Source organism: Brachyhypopomus gauderio, unplaced genomic scaffold, assembly GCF_052324685.1.
Source record: "Brachyhypopomus gauderio isolate BG-103 unplaced genomic scaffold, BGAUD_0.2 sc102, whole genome shotgun sequence".
Taxonomy (NCBI): domain Eukaryota; kingdom Metazoa; phylum Chordata; class Actinopteri; order Gymnotiformes; family Hypopomidae; genus Brachyhypopomus; species Brachyhypopomus gauderio.
In genome coordinates this window covers 363416-378021 of record NW_027506923.1, presented here as the reverse complement: position 1 = coordinate 378021, position 14606 = coordinate 363416, and the positions used below count along the sequence as shown (strand labels likewise).

Genomic DNA, 14606 nt, shown 5'->3' with positions numbered 1-14606 from the left:
GTTAGGGTTAGGTTAGGGTTGGGTTAGGTTAAGATTAGGTTAGGGTTAGGTTAGGGTTAGGTTAGGGTTGGGTTAGGTTAGGGTTAGGTTAGGTTAGGGTTGGGTTAGGTTAGGGTTGGGTTGGGTTAGGGATGTATGTTGGTCATGCAGGGAGATTCCTGCCCTGCGTTGTCCGCAGGGACTGATGGGCCTTTTTCCCATAACCCAGTGGTTACATGGACTCATCTGGAAATCAATAACCCTCAGATGCTCATTAATTCACATAATCTGGTATGGACTCAAATTGATCTATAATTCCTCAGGACTGTGTTAATCTTTATTTTAAATTTCTAAGTAATGTTTGAAAGTAGATGTTTTGGGGGTTTTGTGGGAGCCAGTGTATCCAAACACACCTGCACATGGAGATTGCACTGGTCCTCGGTCTTCTACTATCTAGACTAGAAACGTGTAATCCTCTCTTCAGCCCACAGTGACGCCCTGGCCCCGCCCCTTCTCCTGTGCAAGCATTCGTTTAGCTTGACTGATCTGATTGGTTGAACTTAGGTCATTCTCGTTTTCTTCCCTTTGTTTTTGTGGGAGAGTGTGGGCCACGGGCTGATGGGTATCTCTCCATCTGCAGGCAGGCAGAAACGATCTGCAGTGTATCATAGCTCCGCCCATCATAGCCACAAGACAAACCGAGCCGCAGAATAGATCCGTTAGAAACACAGGTGCCAGGTGCTGATTCTACTGCCCCCTGCCTCCTGCTCCTGCCCCCAGACTGTGAAACTGATGCCCTATGTCACTCATCACAGGCTGGCGTGGTGTGTGAGGGTTCAGTGTTCACGGTCAGGCCTCATCGAACCCTCGGAGGGTGGGATAGCGTGGGATGAACTCCACCCTGCTATAATGTGGCCCAGCTCGTCAGGTCCTGGGAAACGCTCGCCTGAGGGCAGATGGCTTGTTTAATGCCAACACCCATACATTTACACATGAAACATTACTCCAAATACTCAAATACTCGCTTACTGTTGATAGGACAGTTATTTTAAGTACGTCATTATACTTTTTTTTTTCCTGACCTTCAGACTAACTGGGTTTGCGTGGACGGAATGTTTGGTTAGGTAACACCTGCTTGTTACGCAATTCTCCTACGTTATCCAAATCGAATGACCTCAGGGCTCGGAGTTCGTGTTAATGACATGTTCCCTGAGGGCACTGTGGGAGACCCAAGCTTACTGGCTCCTGGTTTTTTCACCTGTCATTTTGTGTTTTCTCCTTCTGATTATCCATGTTTTCTAGCGTCTGAATGTGACCATTAGTTCACTATCAATTCAAAACGGTATGTTACGTTAACCTTAAATTTGTTAAGATGTTTGCAGCTACTACCATGTTAGTTTGTGTTTGGGAGTGCTTGATATGTTAAGCAAGTAAACAATTAGAAACATTTAAGTCCTGCAAAGAATTATGGGATCTCACAGGATGCTCCGTCTCGTTAAAGATGTAATGTGGTTTTGCCAGACCACAAAAGGGCCTCTTTCCATTGGAAGTCAGTTTGGGCATATCGGAAAGTCCGGTGTGGTTTTGAATAATATTGACTGAAAGGGTTCATTGTATGCCGACTGCCTTCACAAGAAAGAATTAATTGATTCCTCGTATCATGTTTTCTAATCTGATTTCCATATTTTTCCAATTAGCTTTGAAGCATATTACTGGCTCACCAGTGGTCACATGACTAGTCACATGGGTAGATGTCATTCGAAGTAGGTCTGTGGGGTCTGTAGAAGGTTCTGATGGTCTGTGTCATCCAGCAGTCTTCCTGGTCATGAAAGCTTTTGAATCATGTAGGGTAGATTCCTCTCACCTACATCAGAACTGGCATTATTTGTAAAGTAAGTGGAGTAACACATTATTTATTACTCTAATGCTAATTACAGTATTTCAGTAAGGGCACAATTAACTTTCAAGTGTAATTGTTTACCTACAAAAACCAGTAACAGTACTTACAAAACAGTACTTCAAAGAAACTGTTTAGCCTAATATATTTAGATATTTTGAAGACATGACTACCCATGTGATAGATGATCCATTTGCATTGCACTTCTCATGGGGGGAAACAGCCGGACCTGTAATGTACATTTCCCTGTCATGTACATTTCCCTGTAAAGTACATTTCCCTGTCATGTACATTTCCCTGTAAAGTACATTTCCCTGTAAAGTACATTTCCCTGTAATGTACATTTCCCTGTCATGTACATTTCCCTGTCATGTGAAGCAGACACATGAGAGAGTCTTTCAGCTTTAAAAAAAACAAAACTAAAAGGTTAGAATCATAGATCCAGTCCCCATTAAGGGCAGCGGGACTTTCAAACACACAGAGCACTGACATTAATAAATAGAGAGAGAGAGAAACAGAGAGTGTGAGGAGAAACTGCAGAGAGAGAGATGGAGAGACAGACAGCAGAGAGAGAGAGAGAGAGAGAGAGAGAGAGCAAGCAAGCTTCGTCTTCGTCCACTAGCCCAGTTGCAGCCGACCATGTTAACATGCTCTTTACCCCCTGCTGATGGAAACACTGTAAAGGTTACACACACACACACACACACACACACACACCATGTCCCCAAGCTTGAATGTCTAATTGGAACCGAACATGAATAACATCTACATAATGCAGTATTTGTAGGGAAAATTACGAGATGTTGGTGTTTCTGAACTTCCTGATATTCCAAAAGCATTTCCATAATCTCCCAGTATGCTAGAATGTCCAAGCAAATTGCATTCGTAATCTCTTACTGGATTACTAGTCCAGTAAGAGATAACAAGGTTATTAGTCCTTTTCGTTAATAAGATGGCCAGACATTTGATCACATTGGTGATTTGGGTTGGTGTGTTTGTCCTGAGCCGAACCGTCGCCATCATGGTAGACGCATTAACGGTTTGGTGCATGTTGTACGGAGAAACTGTAATGCTGAATCTAATTTCACAAGCGCAAGTTCCACCTGAAACCTTTTAAGCTGTAAGACTCCAGCATGTTGGCAACATGCTACACTAAGATTAGCTTAAGCTCGTTGGTCTCTGACTGAGTCAGTCACACTATGGCCAATGCAAATGTCACACAGGAGCAAGACGACCCCCTTCACATCATCTGTGTGGAGCATTCTCAGGTTCCCAGTGAGGTGAGTGGAGAATGATGGTCGGGGATGGTGGACACGTGTCCAGAAACACATTAACATGCTAATGCATCTTCAGAGGCATCGCCCAGATGTTCCAGATGCTTTAACGCATTTGGCAGACGCTCTTGATGGAGAGTGAGTTACGGATGTAGTTTTGGGATTCTGACCCAGAAAAGACCAGAATAGATTTTTCTTTACTATTTTATTCATGCATATTAACATACACCTTTCAGTTTTGTAGCTAAATGTGATTGAGTGTTTGAGTTTTGTGTTTTAATCAGCCCTATATAACACTATATATATATATATATATATATATATATATATATATATATATATATATATATATATATATATATATATATATATATATATATATGCTTTTTGTCCCTCTGATTGTACGAAACTTGTACAACCCGCCATGTCTGAACTGTGCTGTTTACCAAATGGTGATTTCTGTCTTCCGTTTCTCCTCTAGTGGTGATGAATTATGGGCTCAAGAGACGTTAATCAATACGATTGATCCCAGCCCGACCCGGGCCCAAACCGAGGCAGTCCAGCCTCTCTGAGGTCCTGAACGTTAGTGAATGTTAGTGACACTGAAAGTGTCGGGCTCTGGCTGCTATGAACATGTGTAAAGTGTTGGAGACGATGCAGGGTGATCAATACTGTTTTTTTTCTCTTTTTAAATGCCGTAAGAGGGGGGGTAAATTCCTCTGCACAATTGCCCCTTTGACCTGAAGCATTTGAGATGGGGCGCTCCCCCCCAAGCCCCCACCCCTCAGACGCCACGCCTGCTGAGAGGGGGAGGGGTCATCGATTGAATCAGGGCTGCAGGTGTCTCCATGCTGACGGAGTGAATCGAGTAAAGGGGGGGGGGGGTGCACTAGTGAAACATGACTGTCTCCAAACACAGCAAGGTGTGATGAGTGAGCTGATACCTTGATATGTGATAGCACACTCTCTCTCCCTCTCTCTCTCTCTCCCTCTCTCCCCCTCTCCCTCTTTCTCTCTGGCTTTCACTCTCACTCCCAACGTGTACACGTTCGCATGAGTGCTGTGTGGGTGTGTATCCTGTTATCCTGTGACTTGTTGGCATGTGAGGCTTCTCTCTCTCTCTCTCTCTCACTCTCTCTCTCTCTCTCTCTCTCTCTCTCTCTGTCTATGGCTGATTGGCGAGAAATTAGTGGCGTGAAACGATAATAAAATGTAATTGGACTGCTCTGCATATGAGACTCATTAGTGATCATGTGATTAAACAGGGTCACAGTAAATAACTGATCAGAGTCTCCGTTTCATGTTCAGTTAATAAAGAACACAGTCACACAAACGGAGGAGGACTGGTCCCAGATCAGCGTTCTTTTACACACTGTAGGTTGTGCTCCTCTGGTTACTACGGTTAGTCTGTAAGGGTCGACCTGTGGGAGTGGAGCTCCACCACAGAGCTGCACCATCCTGGTGAAGATCTCAGCAGAGAGCAGGAGCCTTCATGTCCGTCCACGGAGCCCGCCGCAAACAATAGTGCCCACACGCTCGCGGAGGGGGTCGCCGGGGGTCGGTGGGGGTCGGTGGAGCGGACGCCGTGTGGAACGTACCGTGAGTTTGCTGGTGTGTGTTGGGTGAATCGTGTGGTGATGCACCTGCTGTGTGCGGTCAGAGACGCTCCAGGAAAGTGAGCAGCGAAATATTCACCTTAAAGTTGATACTCGCGATGGTAAATGAAAATGTGATATAGCAGTATTGTATTGTCTTGGTTTGAATCTACAGCACATTTGCGTAATTGTATTAATATTGTATTAAATGGTTATATAGATCTTCATATCGTATGTCATCCTAGCTCAGCAGTGATTTTTTTTTCCCTTTCCCCATGCGCGCACTCACACACACACACACACACACACACACACACACACACACACACAACCCAGCTGATCTGGCTGCTATTGTTTGAAGCTGACACAGTGGCAGGGGCGCGTGTGTGTGTGTGTGTGTGTGTGTGTGTGTGTGTGTGTGTGTGTGTGTGTGTGTGTGTGTTCTCTCCTCCTCTGACGTGCTCGTGTTTTTTTTTTCTTTCTTTTTTTATCCATAAATATTTAATTGTAGCTTAGCTGCAAGGCAGAGAGACAGGTGGTGTGTGTGTGAGAGAGAGAGAGAGAGAGAGAGAGAGAGGGAGGGAGAGAGAGAGAGGGAGGGAGAGACGGAGAGAGAGAGAGACGGGGAGAGAAAGAGAGAGGGAGAGAGAGAAGCTAAAAGGGAGATCTGGATCTTCTGTGGTTGTCGTGGTTGTGCTGGTGTTGCCCGGCGGTCATGCTCCTGTGTTGGGCTGCGTCTCCGTCTGCTCCTGTAGCCTCCTGACCCGGGAGGAGGGGTGGAGGAGGAAGAGGAGGAGGAGGAGGAGGAGTGAGAAGCATCCTCCCCCCAGCAGTGCCGTGATCTCCTGGGCATCTCCTGCGCTGGAGACGTGGAGGTTGTGGGGACCGAGCGACGTCGTCAGTCTCTCGCTGCACCTCCAGAGGGGGAGAGGGAGACGCCCGCCGTGTGTGTGTCAGGGAGGCGCCCGCCGTGTGTGTGTCAGGGAGGCGCCCGCACTTTCTTAAGGGAAAATCTCCTGTTTTTGTTGTCAGTCAAGAGTTTCTTGCTGTGATTCGGTGAGTAAGACTCTCTCGTTCCCCTCATGAACGTTATTAACGGCGGTTTCGTGTGGTAATACAGCAGCGCTGGACTGAATCACTGCTGCTCGGGGGTTGGACTCCAGGGCTTCTGATGGGAAGCTTGTGTCACGCTGGTTCACCACAGACCCGTGAGGAGACGTCTCCGCCGTCACGTGGAGTTCTGCGTGGAGGAGACGGGAGACGCTTCTCCCTCACGTTCCCCTGTCTCCTATCGCTCTGTCCCCACGGCAACAGCAGGCGTGTAGTAAACCACGGACTGTGCACGTGCGAGTGTAATTAGTGAGGACCGTGGCAGGCTGGCGCGCCCGGAGGGGTGTGTGGCGGTGTGTGGGGGTGTGTGGGGTTGGCGGGTGGGGCTGGAGCTCTTGAGAAGACAGAGCTGCCTCGGGGAGATCAGAGAGCATCAACCAGACGTTTCCAGCGCTGTGGGGCAACTTGAAAGAACCAGACACTCACGCCTGTCAGCGACAGTGTGGGTGTGTGTGTGTGTGTGTGTGTGCGTGTGTGTGTGTGCACCTAGCCGTGTTTTGTCTGGGTGTGGTTGTGTTTTTTGGTTTCTTTAAGCTCTGCCTGCTGTCAGTAGTGGAATGTCAGGTGTTATTTTTCACACACTCCTGGAATTTTAAAGGGTAACAGGAAAAACTAAAACAAAAGATACGTTTACTGCACTGCAGCCGTGTGTGTGTGTGTGTGTGTGTGTGTGTGTGTGTGTGTGTGTGTGTGCGAGTGTGTGTGTGTGTGTGTGTGTGTGTGTGTGTGTGTGTGTGTGTGTGATTTATGCAGTAGGTTTCATATCACTTTTGTAGAGGGAGGACACTTCACACCACCCAACCTAACACATATGAGTGGGAGAGAGAATTATTGGGAAGTGATTACACCCCCCCCCCCGACACGCCGCCTGTGTGTTCATTCCTACAAGAGACACCAAACGTGATTAGCAGCAAACATTTTTTGTGTCTCAGGAATGACTTCCCCATATTGGAAAGTTTTTCCACAGTATCAGCTGTAAAAGACACAGCGAGACCAACAGTCCAGCTACGGAAACCCACAGGAATAATCTGCATATTTATCATTTTCCACTGGAGCAATATCTTGACTGTTGAAGAAAACTGAAACGTTGGGGTTTGAGAGTTACTTTTGCATGTTGACTTTGGTCTTTTTTATTATCCTGGTGCATTCTGGGGGATGGATTTACTGTGCTCCCGGGATCTATAAACAGCTTGGGCAAACGCCGAAGGGGAAATGTCTAAACGTGTTTTAAACGTTGTTTAAGGAGCTGATGTCTCCTGCTGTGAGACACAAGCTCCCTGCTTCCCAAAAGAGACACGAGACACGTTAAAGGACACGAGAGCTTCGTTAAAGGACACGAGACACGTTAAAGGACACGAGAGCTTCCTTAAACATGACAGAGTTGCACAGTCGTGGGTGAATGGCCGGCTGCGTAAAACCTTCAGAGCGGACAAGCACAGGGCCGCAGAGAGAAGCCAAACGCCACGCCGCTAATTCTAGCAGCCACACGTGAACGGTGCCGGGGGGGGGGGGGTGTGGTACCCGGGTCGGTGGTACCGGGGTCGGGCTTTCAGACAGAGACGTGCGCTAACAACTCTCCGATTAAATGAGCAGTAGATTTGCATCAAGTGAAGTGTGGGAGGGCAGTCTGCTCCTGGACACCGGCGTTCCTCACCAGATCACCGGGTTCCTGCCGCTCGCCTGTGGTCCCGCTCTGGGTCGGGGCTCCTGTGGTCCCGCTCTGGGTCGGGGCTCCTGTGGTCCTGCTCTGGGTCGGGGGTCCTGTGGTCCCGCTCTGGGTCGGGGCTCCTGTGGTCCCGCTCTGGGTCGGGGGTCCTGTGGTCCCGCTCTGGGTCGGGGCTCCTGTCTGCTGACACGATGTCATCTGATCACCCAAAACCTGTTGAGCTACTACCCGGTGTGGGCTGTAGTTCTAAGGGATTTATGTTTGAAAGTAAACAAAGGAAATGTTTGTAAGTGACTTTCCTGTTGCCACGTTTGTGTCGCGGTGTTATCATAGACGTTGTGCCTCAGTGGGAAGTGTTTAACATTCAAATACGCCACCGTGCGCTTCCTTACTGTACGCAGAAACGCACGCCGTCATCGTTAGACATGGTTGGTGTGGTTCAGGGGGCGTGGCCTAAGCGTGAACATGGCTGCCGGTCAAGACGAGACAAACTTGACTCCCTCTCTGCTGAGGGACATAACTGTGTTTAGAAAGGGATTTGGAGCTTGGGTGTGTTCTGGTGTGTGTGTGTGTGTGTGTGTGTGTGTGTGTGTGTGTGTGTGTGTGTGTTCAGCCTGGAGCAGATGTTTTAACGCTAATGAGCCGCCAGCCGGCAGGCCTACAGGGTCCCTAAGGGACTCTGGTCTCTGCCTTGGAAGCAGAGGGCTGGAGTCAGTGAGGAATAGAAGGGCCCCTGTCCTCTGTCCCCTGTCCCCTGTCCCCTGTCCCGGTTATGTCTCCCCCCACGCCCTCGTAGCAGATTCTACACTACCAGACTGCACAGCACCCAGTGTTACACAGCGACCCGTGTGTGTTTGTTAATAGAGGTTTACCCAGTAACACAGAATATACACCATGAGCCCTGCGAGAGCCTTGGAGGCAGGGAGCAGGGGGGCAGGTTTATTTTTGTGACGGGACGCGTCCTGGTTCTGTGCGGGACCCTCCAGTGTTTGAGGGTTAAAGTTCTCAGCAGGCTGTAAGTCCTGCTGTCCTGTGAGCGGAGCCTCTGGTATCGACAGAGGTCTGCAGTACTGCCACCTCAGGACCTCGGGACTTCAGGACCTCAGGACTTCAGGACCTCGGGACTTCAGGACCTCGGGACTTCAGGACCATGTGTGGGGCGAATAGGAGGGGGAGAAGTCATGTGCTTGGGGTGGTGTTTATTTATTTAGTTCTCTTCCGGGCTTGATTCTTTGAGGACAACTATCTCTTCATCTTGTGTGCTCTCTCTCTGTCTCTCTCTCTCTCTCTCTCTCTCTCTCATGAACTTGCGAACATACAGTGTCCTCTATTGAGCTACGGACGCATTGCTGTTTTTGTCTGTAATGCGGAGATGAGCAGGGGGCTGAAACCTCTCTGCTGATGCCCCCTGATGCCCTCCGATGCCCCCTGATGCCCTCTTGATGCCCTGCCACACTCTGAAGCACTCCGAGTGAAGTAAACAGGAGAGAGACCAGCAGGCTGGTCTCCCTCCTTAGCCACCAGCTGGTAGAGATCGCCTCCGTGACTCCGTTTGGTGGGAGAAAAGCTTTGGTGGTGAAATAATAAAAAGACGAAATTGCGGATAGCAGTAAGAAACCGAATTCCACCCCCGTACCAAACGCAGAGAGAAGGCAAAGGCAGCCCATAATATTCTCACTCTGCCCTGCCAGGATTCCTCAACACTCCTTTACCCTGCTGGGCTCTGTGGTTGTCATGACAACAGAACACCCCCCAAGGCTTGCAGACACCCCCCCCCCCCCCCCCCCAACGTCTCCTTAGCTGCTGGAGTGTGAGAGGCACCATGTGTGTGTGTGTGTGTGTGTGTGTGTGTGTATGTGTGTGTGTGTGTATGTGTGTCTGTGTGTGTGTGTGTCTGTGTGTGTGCATGCGTGTGTGTAATGCCCTCCTGTTTGGGGGCAGCTTCACAACACTGGGCTGTAGGTCAGATCATGGAACCATCTGTGGTGGTAGTTTGAACGGTTCTCCACTGTGTATGTGTGTGTGTGTGCGTGCGTGTGTGTGTGTTCACACACATCTCGTGTTCTACTGTATGTTACTGCACCAAGCTTATAGATTTGTTGTGTTTGTGTTTGTTTGTTTTTGTTTTGCCATGTGTGTGTGAGTTTCTCCTGAACCTGTGTTCTTCCTCCCCAGGTGAAACATCTCAGTCTCTCCTCTGCTGCGTGCGAATCCCAGGAGAATCTTTAATGAATCACTCGTCCTCTCTCGACATCATGACACTCAAGTAAGTGTCTGTTCCTCACCCGCCTCCATCTGTGTCTCTGTCAGACCCAGAGACTCTTGTGTGTTGTCCAGTATGATCTCAGTGCATGGCCCCATGACCAGAGCAGACACGCAGCTAACACCAACCTCACGGCCGCTTCAGTGTGCTGGTGTAAAGCGTATAAAAGGTCCCTCTGTCAGGGCCCCGCGAGCACATGCTATTTGCATGAAGCTTGATTTGCATGCCACGCTGGCTGAGTTGTGTTTGCTGATCACCGTTAGAAACAGCCCCCCCCCCCCCCCTCCGCCCCACCACCACTGATCTAGGAACAGATGAAGACCTCATATGGGAGTTAGTGGTACTGCTGTGAGGAAGTATCCGCGGGCCAGCGTGGCCTGTTCGGAGCGGGCTTGCTGTTCTGTTGTTCTGAGGCTTGGCAGAGCAGTTTGGGTGAGATCTGGTGTGTGTGTGCCTGACGTCCAACGGGGGGGGCAACAGCTCTTCACAGAGACAGTGGGGAGAATGTGGGACACTGGAGAGACAGTGGATCTCTGTTCATCTGGGGGGGGGGGACGTGCCGTCTCTACGGGGGGATTCTCTGCTTACTGAGGGGGGGGATGGTTGGGGTCTCCATCTGAAGGCTCAGGTTCCTGGTTCTCTGGAGGCGTGTAGCAGCTCTGATGGCCTTGTGCAGGTGGAGGGGGTTGGAGCTTTGGGGGGGGGGGGGGTGACTGTGGGCAGCACTTTGAATGAAGATGCTTCATACTGTGCAAAGCCACATCTTTACATACACACGCTCACACACACACACATACACACACACACACACACACACACACACACACACACACACACACACACACACACACACACACACACTTGCATGTGCACTCTGCCCATATTCTAGTTTAGCCCTGCACTAAATGAGCATCGCTGTGCAGATTAGACTTTAATCTGGGGGTCCACACACAGTCTAGCCCAGTTCCTGGTCCGTGGTGCTTCCCGCCCTCTGGCACCAGCAGCGGCGGACGGTGACCCCTCACCCCTCACCCCTCACCCAGCTCCCAGCACACAAGTAAGGGATGAGCTTCTGCACTGCCTCACCACAGAGTCAAAGGTATCCTAGCAACGATTGCAAGTGGCTGACTGAGGCCCCCGATTTAGTCGTCCATTGTATTGCCCGTGCTGGGCTGCGTTGTCGTGCGATTGTTGGTGTGGAAGAATGATAAATGTCCTGCCAAATGGATGAGAGAGAGAGGGAGAGGGAGAGAGAGAAAAAGAGAAAAAAGAGAGAGAGAGAGACAAGTGGTAGGTCTGGAGATTGGACTCTGAACAAAGCCAGTCTCTACATCGAGCTACTTAAGATTCATGTTTCTCTGAGCTTTTGCTCAGATGTGTCCTCTGCCCCCCCCCCCCACACACACACACACACACACACACACACACTGTACCTCACTGCCGTTCAGAGGTCTTCCCCACCACGCCTGTGTTCTCCTCCACTCAAACACTGCCTCGTAGTCTCTCCATCTTAATCTCCTTCATAATCTCCCTCTCTACCTCTCTCTCTCTCCCTCTCTCCCTCCCTCCCTCTCTCCCTCTGTCTCCACCTCAGTTCTGTGTTGTGTTGATCCTGAAGGAGATGTTGTCTGAGTTGTCTTGTACTCCGTCCTCTCCTGACTCTGATGAGCAGGTCTGTGTGTTTCTACACGCTGGTTCAGGAGTTGATGAAAGATGTTGAGGAAACAGTGTAAAATGCTCCAGGCTTTTGTTTATGTTTAGGCTGTGGGCGTGTCCTCGAGGCCAGTCTGGAGCCCTGTGGGCGTGTCCTCGAGGGCAGTCTGGAGCCCTGTGGGCGTGTCCTTGGGGGCAGTCTGGAGCCCTGTGGGCGTGTCCTCGGGGGCAGTCTGGAGCCCTGTGGGCGTGTCCTCGAGGCCAGTCTGGAGCCCTGTGGGCGTGTCCTCGAGGGCAGTCTGGAGCCCTGTGGGCGTGTCCTTGGGGGCAGTCTGGAGCCCTGTGGGCGTGTCCTCGGGGGCAGTCTGGAGCCCTGTGGGCGTGTCCTCGAGGGTAGTCTGGAGCCCTGTGGGCGTGTCCTTAGGGGCAGTCTGGAGCCCTGTGGGCGTGTCCTTAGGGGCAGTCTGGAGCCCTGTGGGCGTGTCCTCGAGGGCAGTCTGGAGCCCTGTGGGCGTGTCCTCGAGGGCAGTCTGGAGCCCTGTGGGCGTGTCCTTAGGGGCAGTCTGGAGCCCTCCATGTTTTAAGCAGAAGCGTGCCCCCTGTAGCTCTGCTGTCTCACTGAGGCTCTGAAGTCAGGTGTCTCCATACAGCACGGTGTCATCTTTGACCACTCTTACACCTGCCCCAGGTTAATCTTTATACGAGATTACAATCCTGTTTGGGGATTAAAACCCTGTAATCTGTGCCAACCTGGCACACCCTGAGTTACTATCTCTAAGCTCCTCTCGCAGAAATCAACTTGTACTTGTGTGTTAGTTTGTTTATTTCTTTGGAGAGAGGCGCTTTTGCCTTTTGTTCTGTCAGTGTTGATTCACCAGAAGTTTCTGTTTGTGTATTGATTTAGATGTTCGCTCTCCTCCTAATGCCATGATGGAGATGTACGGCCCTCAGTGTCTCCCTGTGGTGTAATGAATCACGCACGAGCAGGTGGACCTGTGGACGCTGAAGACTCGCTGTGAGGAAACGTGTCTTTGGTGATCCCACGTCCTCGAGAGCTGCGAGTGCTCTTGTGTGGAACAGGAACCATCTCTCACACTCAAGTGCAGCTGAGCCGTCAGACACGTCTGTGTGCGCTTCACTCCTCCCACAACCCAACGCTTGTCTCGCTGCCCTAATAAATGAGATCGGCCATTATGAAACGCGTGACCTGTGACACGGGAACTTCCTCTTCCTGTGTCCCGTAGTCCCGCCGTGAGGGAGGGACGGGTGAAGTCGGCCGGTGAGAATGTGTCGCGTCGGACGCCGGTGACACGTTTTGTTTGTGGCGAATGAAGTCACGTCAGCGTGTTTCCGTCAGCTGTAGGATGGGACGTGAACTTTGACCTCCAACTCATCAATTTGGAGGTCCTGTCAGTGCCCCCCGCCTGAGACTTTGATAGCTGTGTGAGAGTGAGAGTGACACTTCACAAGATGGAGCGAGCGTGTGTGTGTGAGACACGCCTGATGCTGGATCACTGGATCTGCTGGGCAGTCTTGACATCTGAAAGTACTGATTCAGGATCAGTTTCCCAACAGTGGCTCAGACTGGTTTAACCTCCACCATTTTATGGAAAGGCAGAGTGAGGTCTGAACCTTCTCAAAGAGCATGTGAGCTGGTCTCAGAGCTCCTCCCTAAAGATTTGTAGACCCTGGGGGAGATTTAGAGTAGTAGTCCTTCACAGGTCGTCAGGTAAAGGAGGGGTGTGAAACCATGTCCTGAGTGTTTAAGGACTGAAGAGTCAATCCATCTGTCATCTTAGACTCTTATCTCTCTACTCACTACAGCCCAGTTGACCTCTTGAACAGATCTCTGATCAGCCTGTCCTTCATTTTAAAGGGTTTTTTTCTCTACTGTTGTCGTCCCCACCCCACTGATCTAGGATCAGTGTCAGAGGGTGATCAGCACCACTTATGTCCTCACGGAAGCTGAAGGCTTAAGTTCCCCATTTATTCCCATCAGCCTGAAGACATTTCAGATTTGCATGTACTTGGGAAAACAATGGGGTATTGTAAGCGTTGCTTGGCGGACTTGCTGTGTGTGTGTGTGTGTGTGTGTGTCTGTGTGTGTGTGTGTGTGTGTGTGTGTGCCCACGCCTGCCCATAGCAACAGGTTGTTTACCACGAATAAAGTGTGTCCATCCGTTTTCTCTGTCCTGATGATTGAGTGTTTGGATTGAGGTTCCGTCTGGCAGGCAGAGCTTAGAGGGTGTGGCTTGGCATCACCGGTGCATTCTGGGCTTTTAGCACCCATAATGCTTTGCTTGGCATGCAGGGATGGCAGGAATACAATCTGTCTGCGTTCAGAAAGAGCTCCAACCTGCGAGCTACGAGGTTTTATTCCTCTGTCCCTCCATTACGCAAGGCTCCCAGAAAACCAACAAGATTTCTTTCATTACATTTATTTGAGCCCCTACGCTTTTTTGGATGCTTCTGTCGTGTACATGCATGTGTGTGTGTGTGTGTGTGTGTGTGTGTGTGTGTGTTTGTGTGTTTATGTATACATGGGGGTGCAAGTTTTTTGTGGTTTTGAAAATTATGAAGGGACTAAATAGAATGGCCTCAACTGGGAGTGTACTAGAGGTGTGCCAAAAAATCGATTCATATATCAAAAATCGATTCTCATTTACTACGATTCAGAATCGATTTTAAATGTCCCAAAATCGATTCTAAGTCGTGGTGAAGTTGTACGTTACGTAATTACAAAATTACGCGAGACTTTACGCAGCAGATTCGGGACACACTCATGTGCGGAAAAGTTTCAAAACAAATGGAGGAAAGAGATATTCAACCTGTCCCGTCTTCATTTAAGGCAAAAATATGGGTTCATTTTGGTTTTTACCGAATGCCAGGGAAGACCGAACTTGACACAATGTAGCTCGTGTGCAAGGCTTGTGTAACGCGGTGAGCACGGGAACGTACACACCGTGTGAAATAATATAGAGAAGGATGGACACGAGTGCCGGCTCGCAAGATCAAGACGTTTGATACTTGTCAAATGTATTAGCGAGAGGGAAACGCACACAGTGACCCAGAACGAACAAACAAAACAACACGGAAGACTCAACGCGCAAAAGAATAGAAACAAAAACCGTGAGGGCATGGAGTAAATAGAAAATACAACGCGTGGAAA

General features: G+C 49.8%; 1 protein-coding gene across 11 annotated transcripts in view; it reads left to right on the top strand.

The window, feature by feature from the left end:
• sema4d (sema domain, immunoglobulin domain (Ig), transmembrane domain (TM) and short cytoplasmic domain, (semaphorin) 4D) overlaps positions 1 to 14606 on the top strand; it is a 48863-nt gene that overhangs the window by 2739 nt on the left and 31518 nt on the right. For 9 of the 11 annotated variants that reach the window (XM_076992996.1, XM_076992999.1, XM_076992997.1 and 6 more), the window contains exon 2: positions 9697 to 9787. In XM_076992996.1, the coding sequence (XP_076849111.1) occupies positions 9750 to 9787 (38 nt within the window). In that variant the 5' untranslated portion in view covers positions 9697 to 9749. Of the gene's footprint in view, positions 1 to 5358; positions 5802 to 9696; positions 9788 to 14606 lie in introns of those variants that run through there. The other 2 variants (XM_076992994.1, XM_076993002.1) reach the window with 2 other exon arrangements.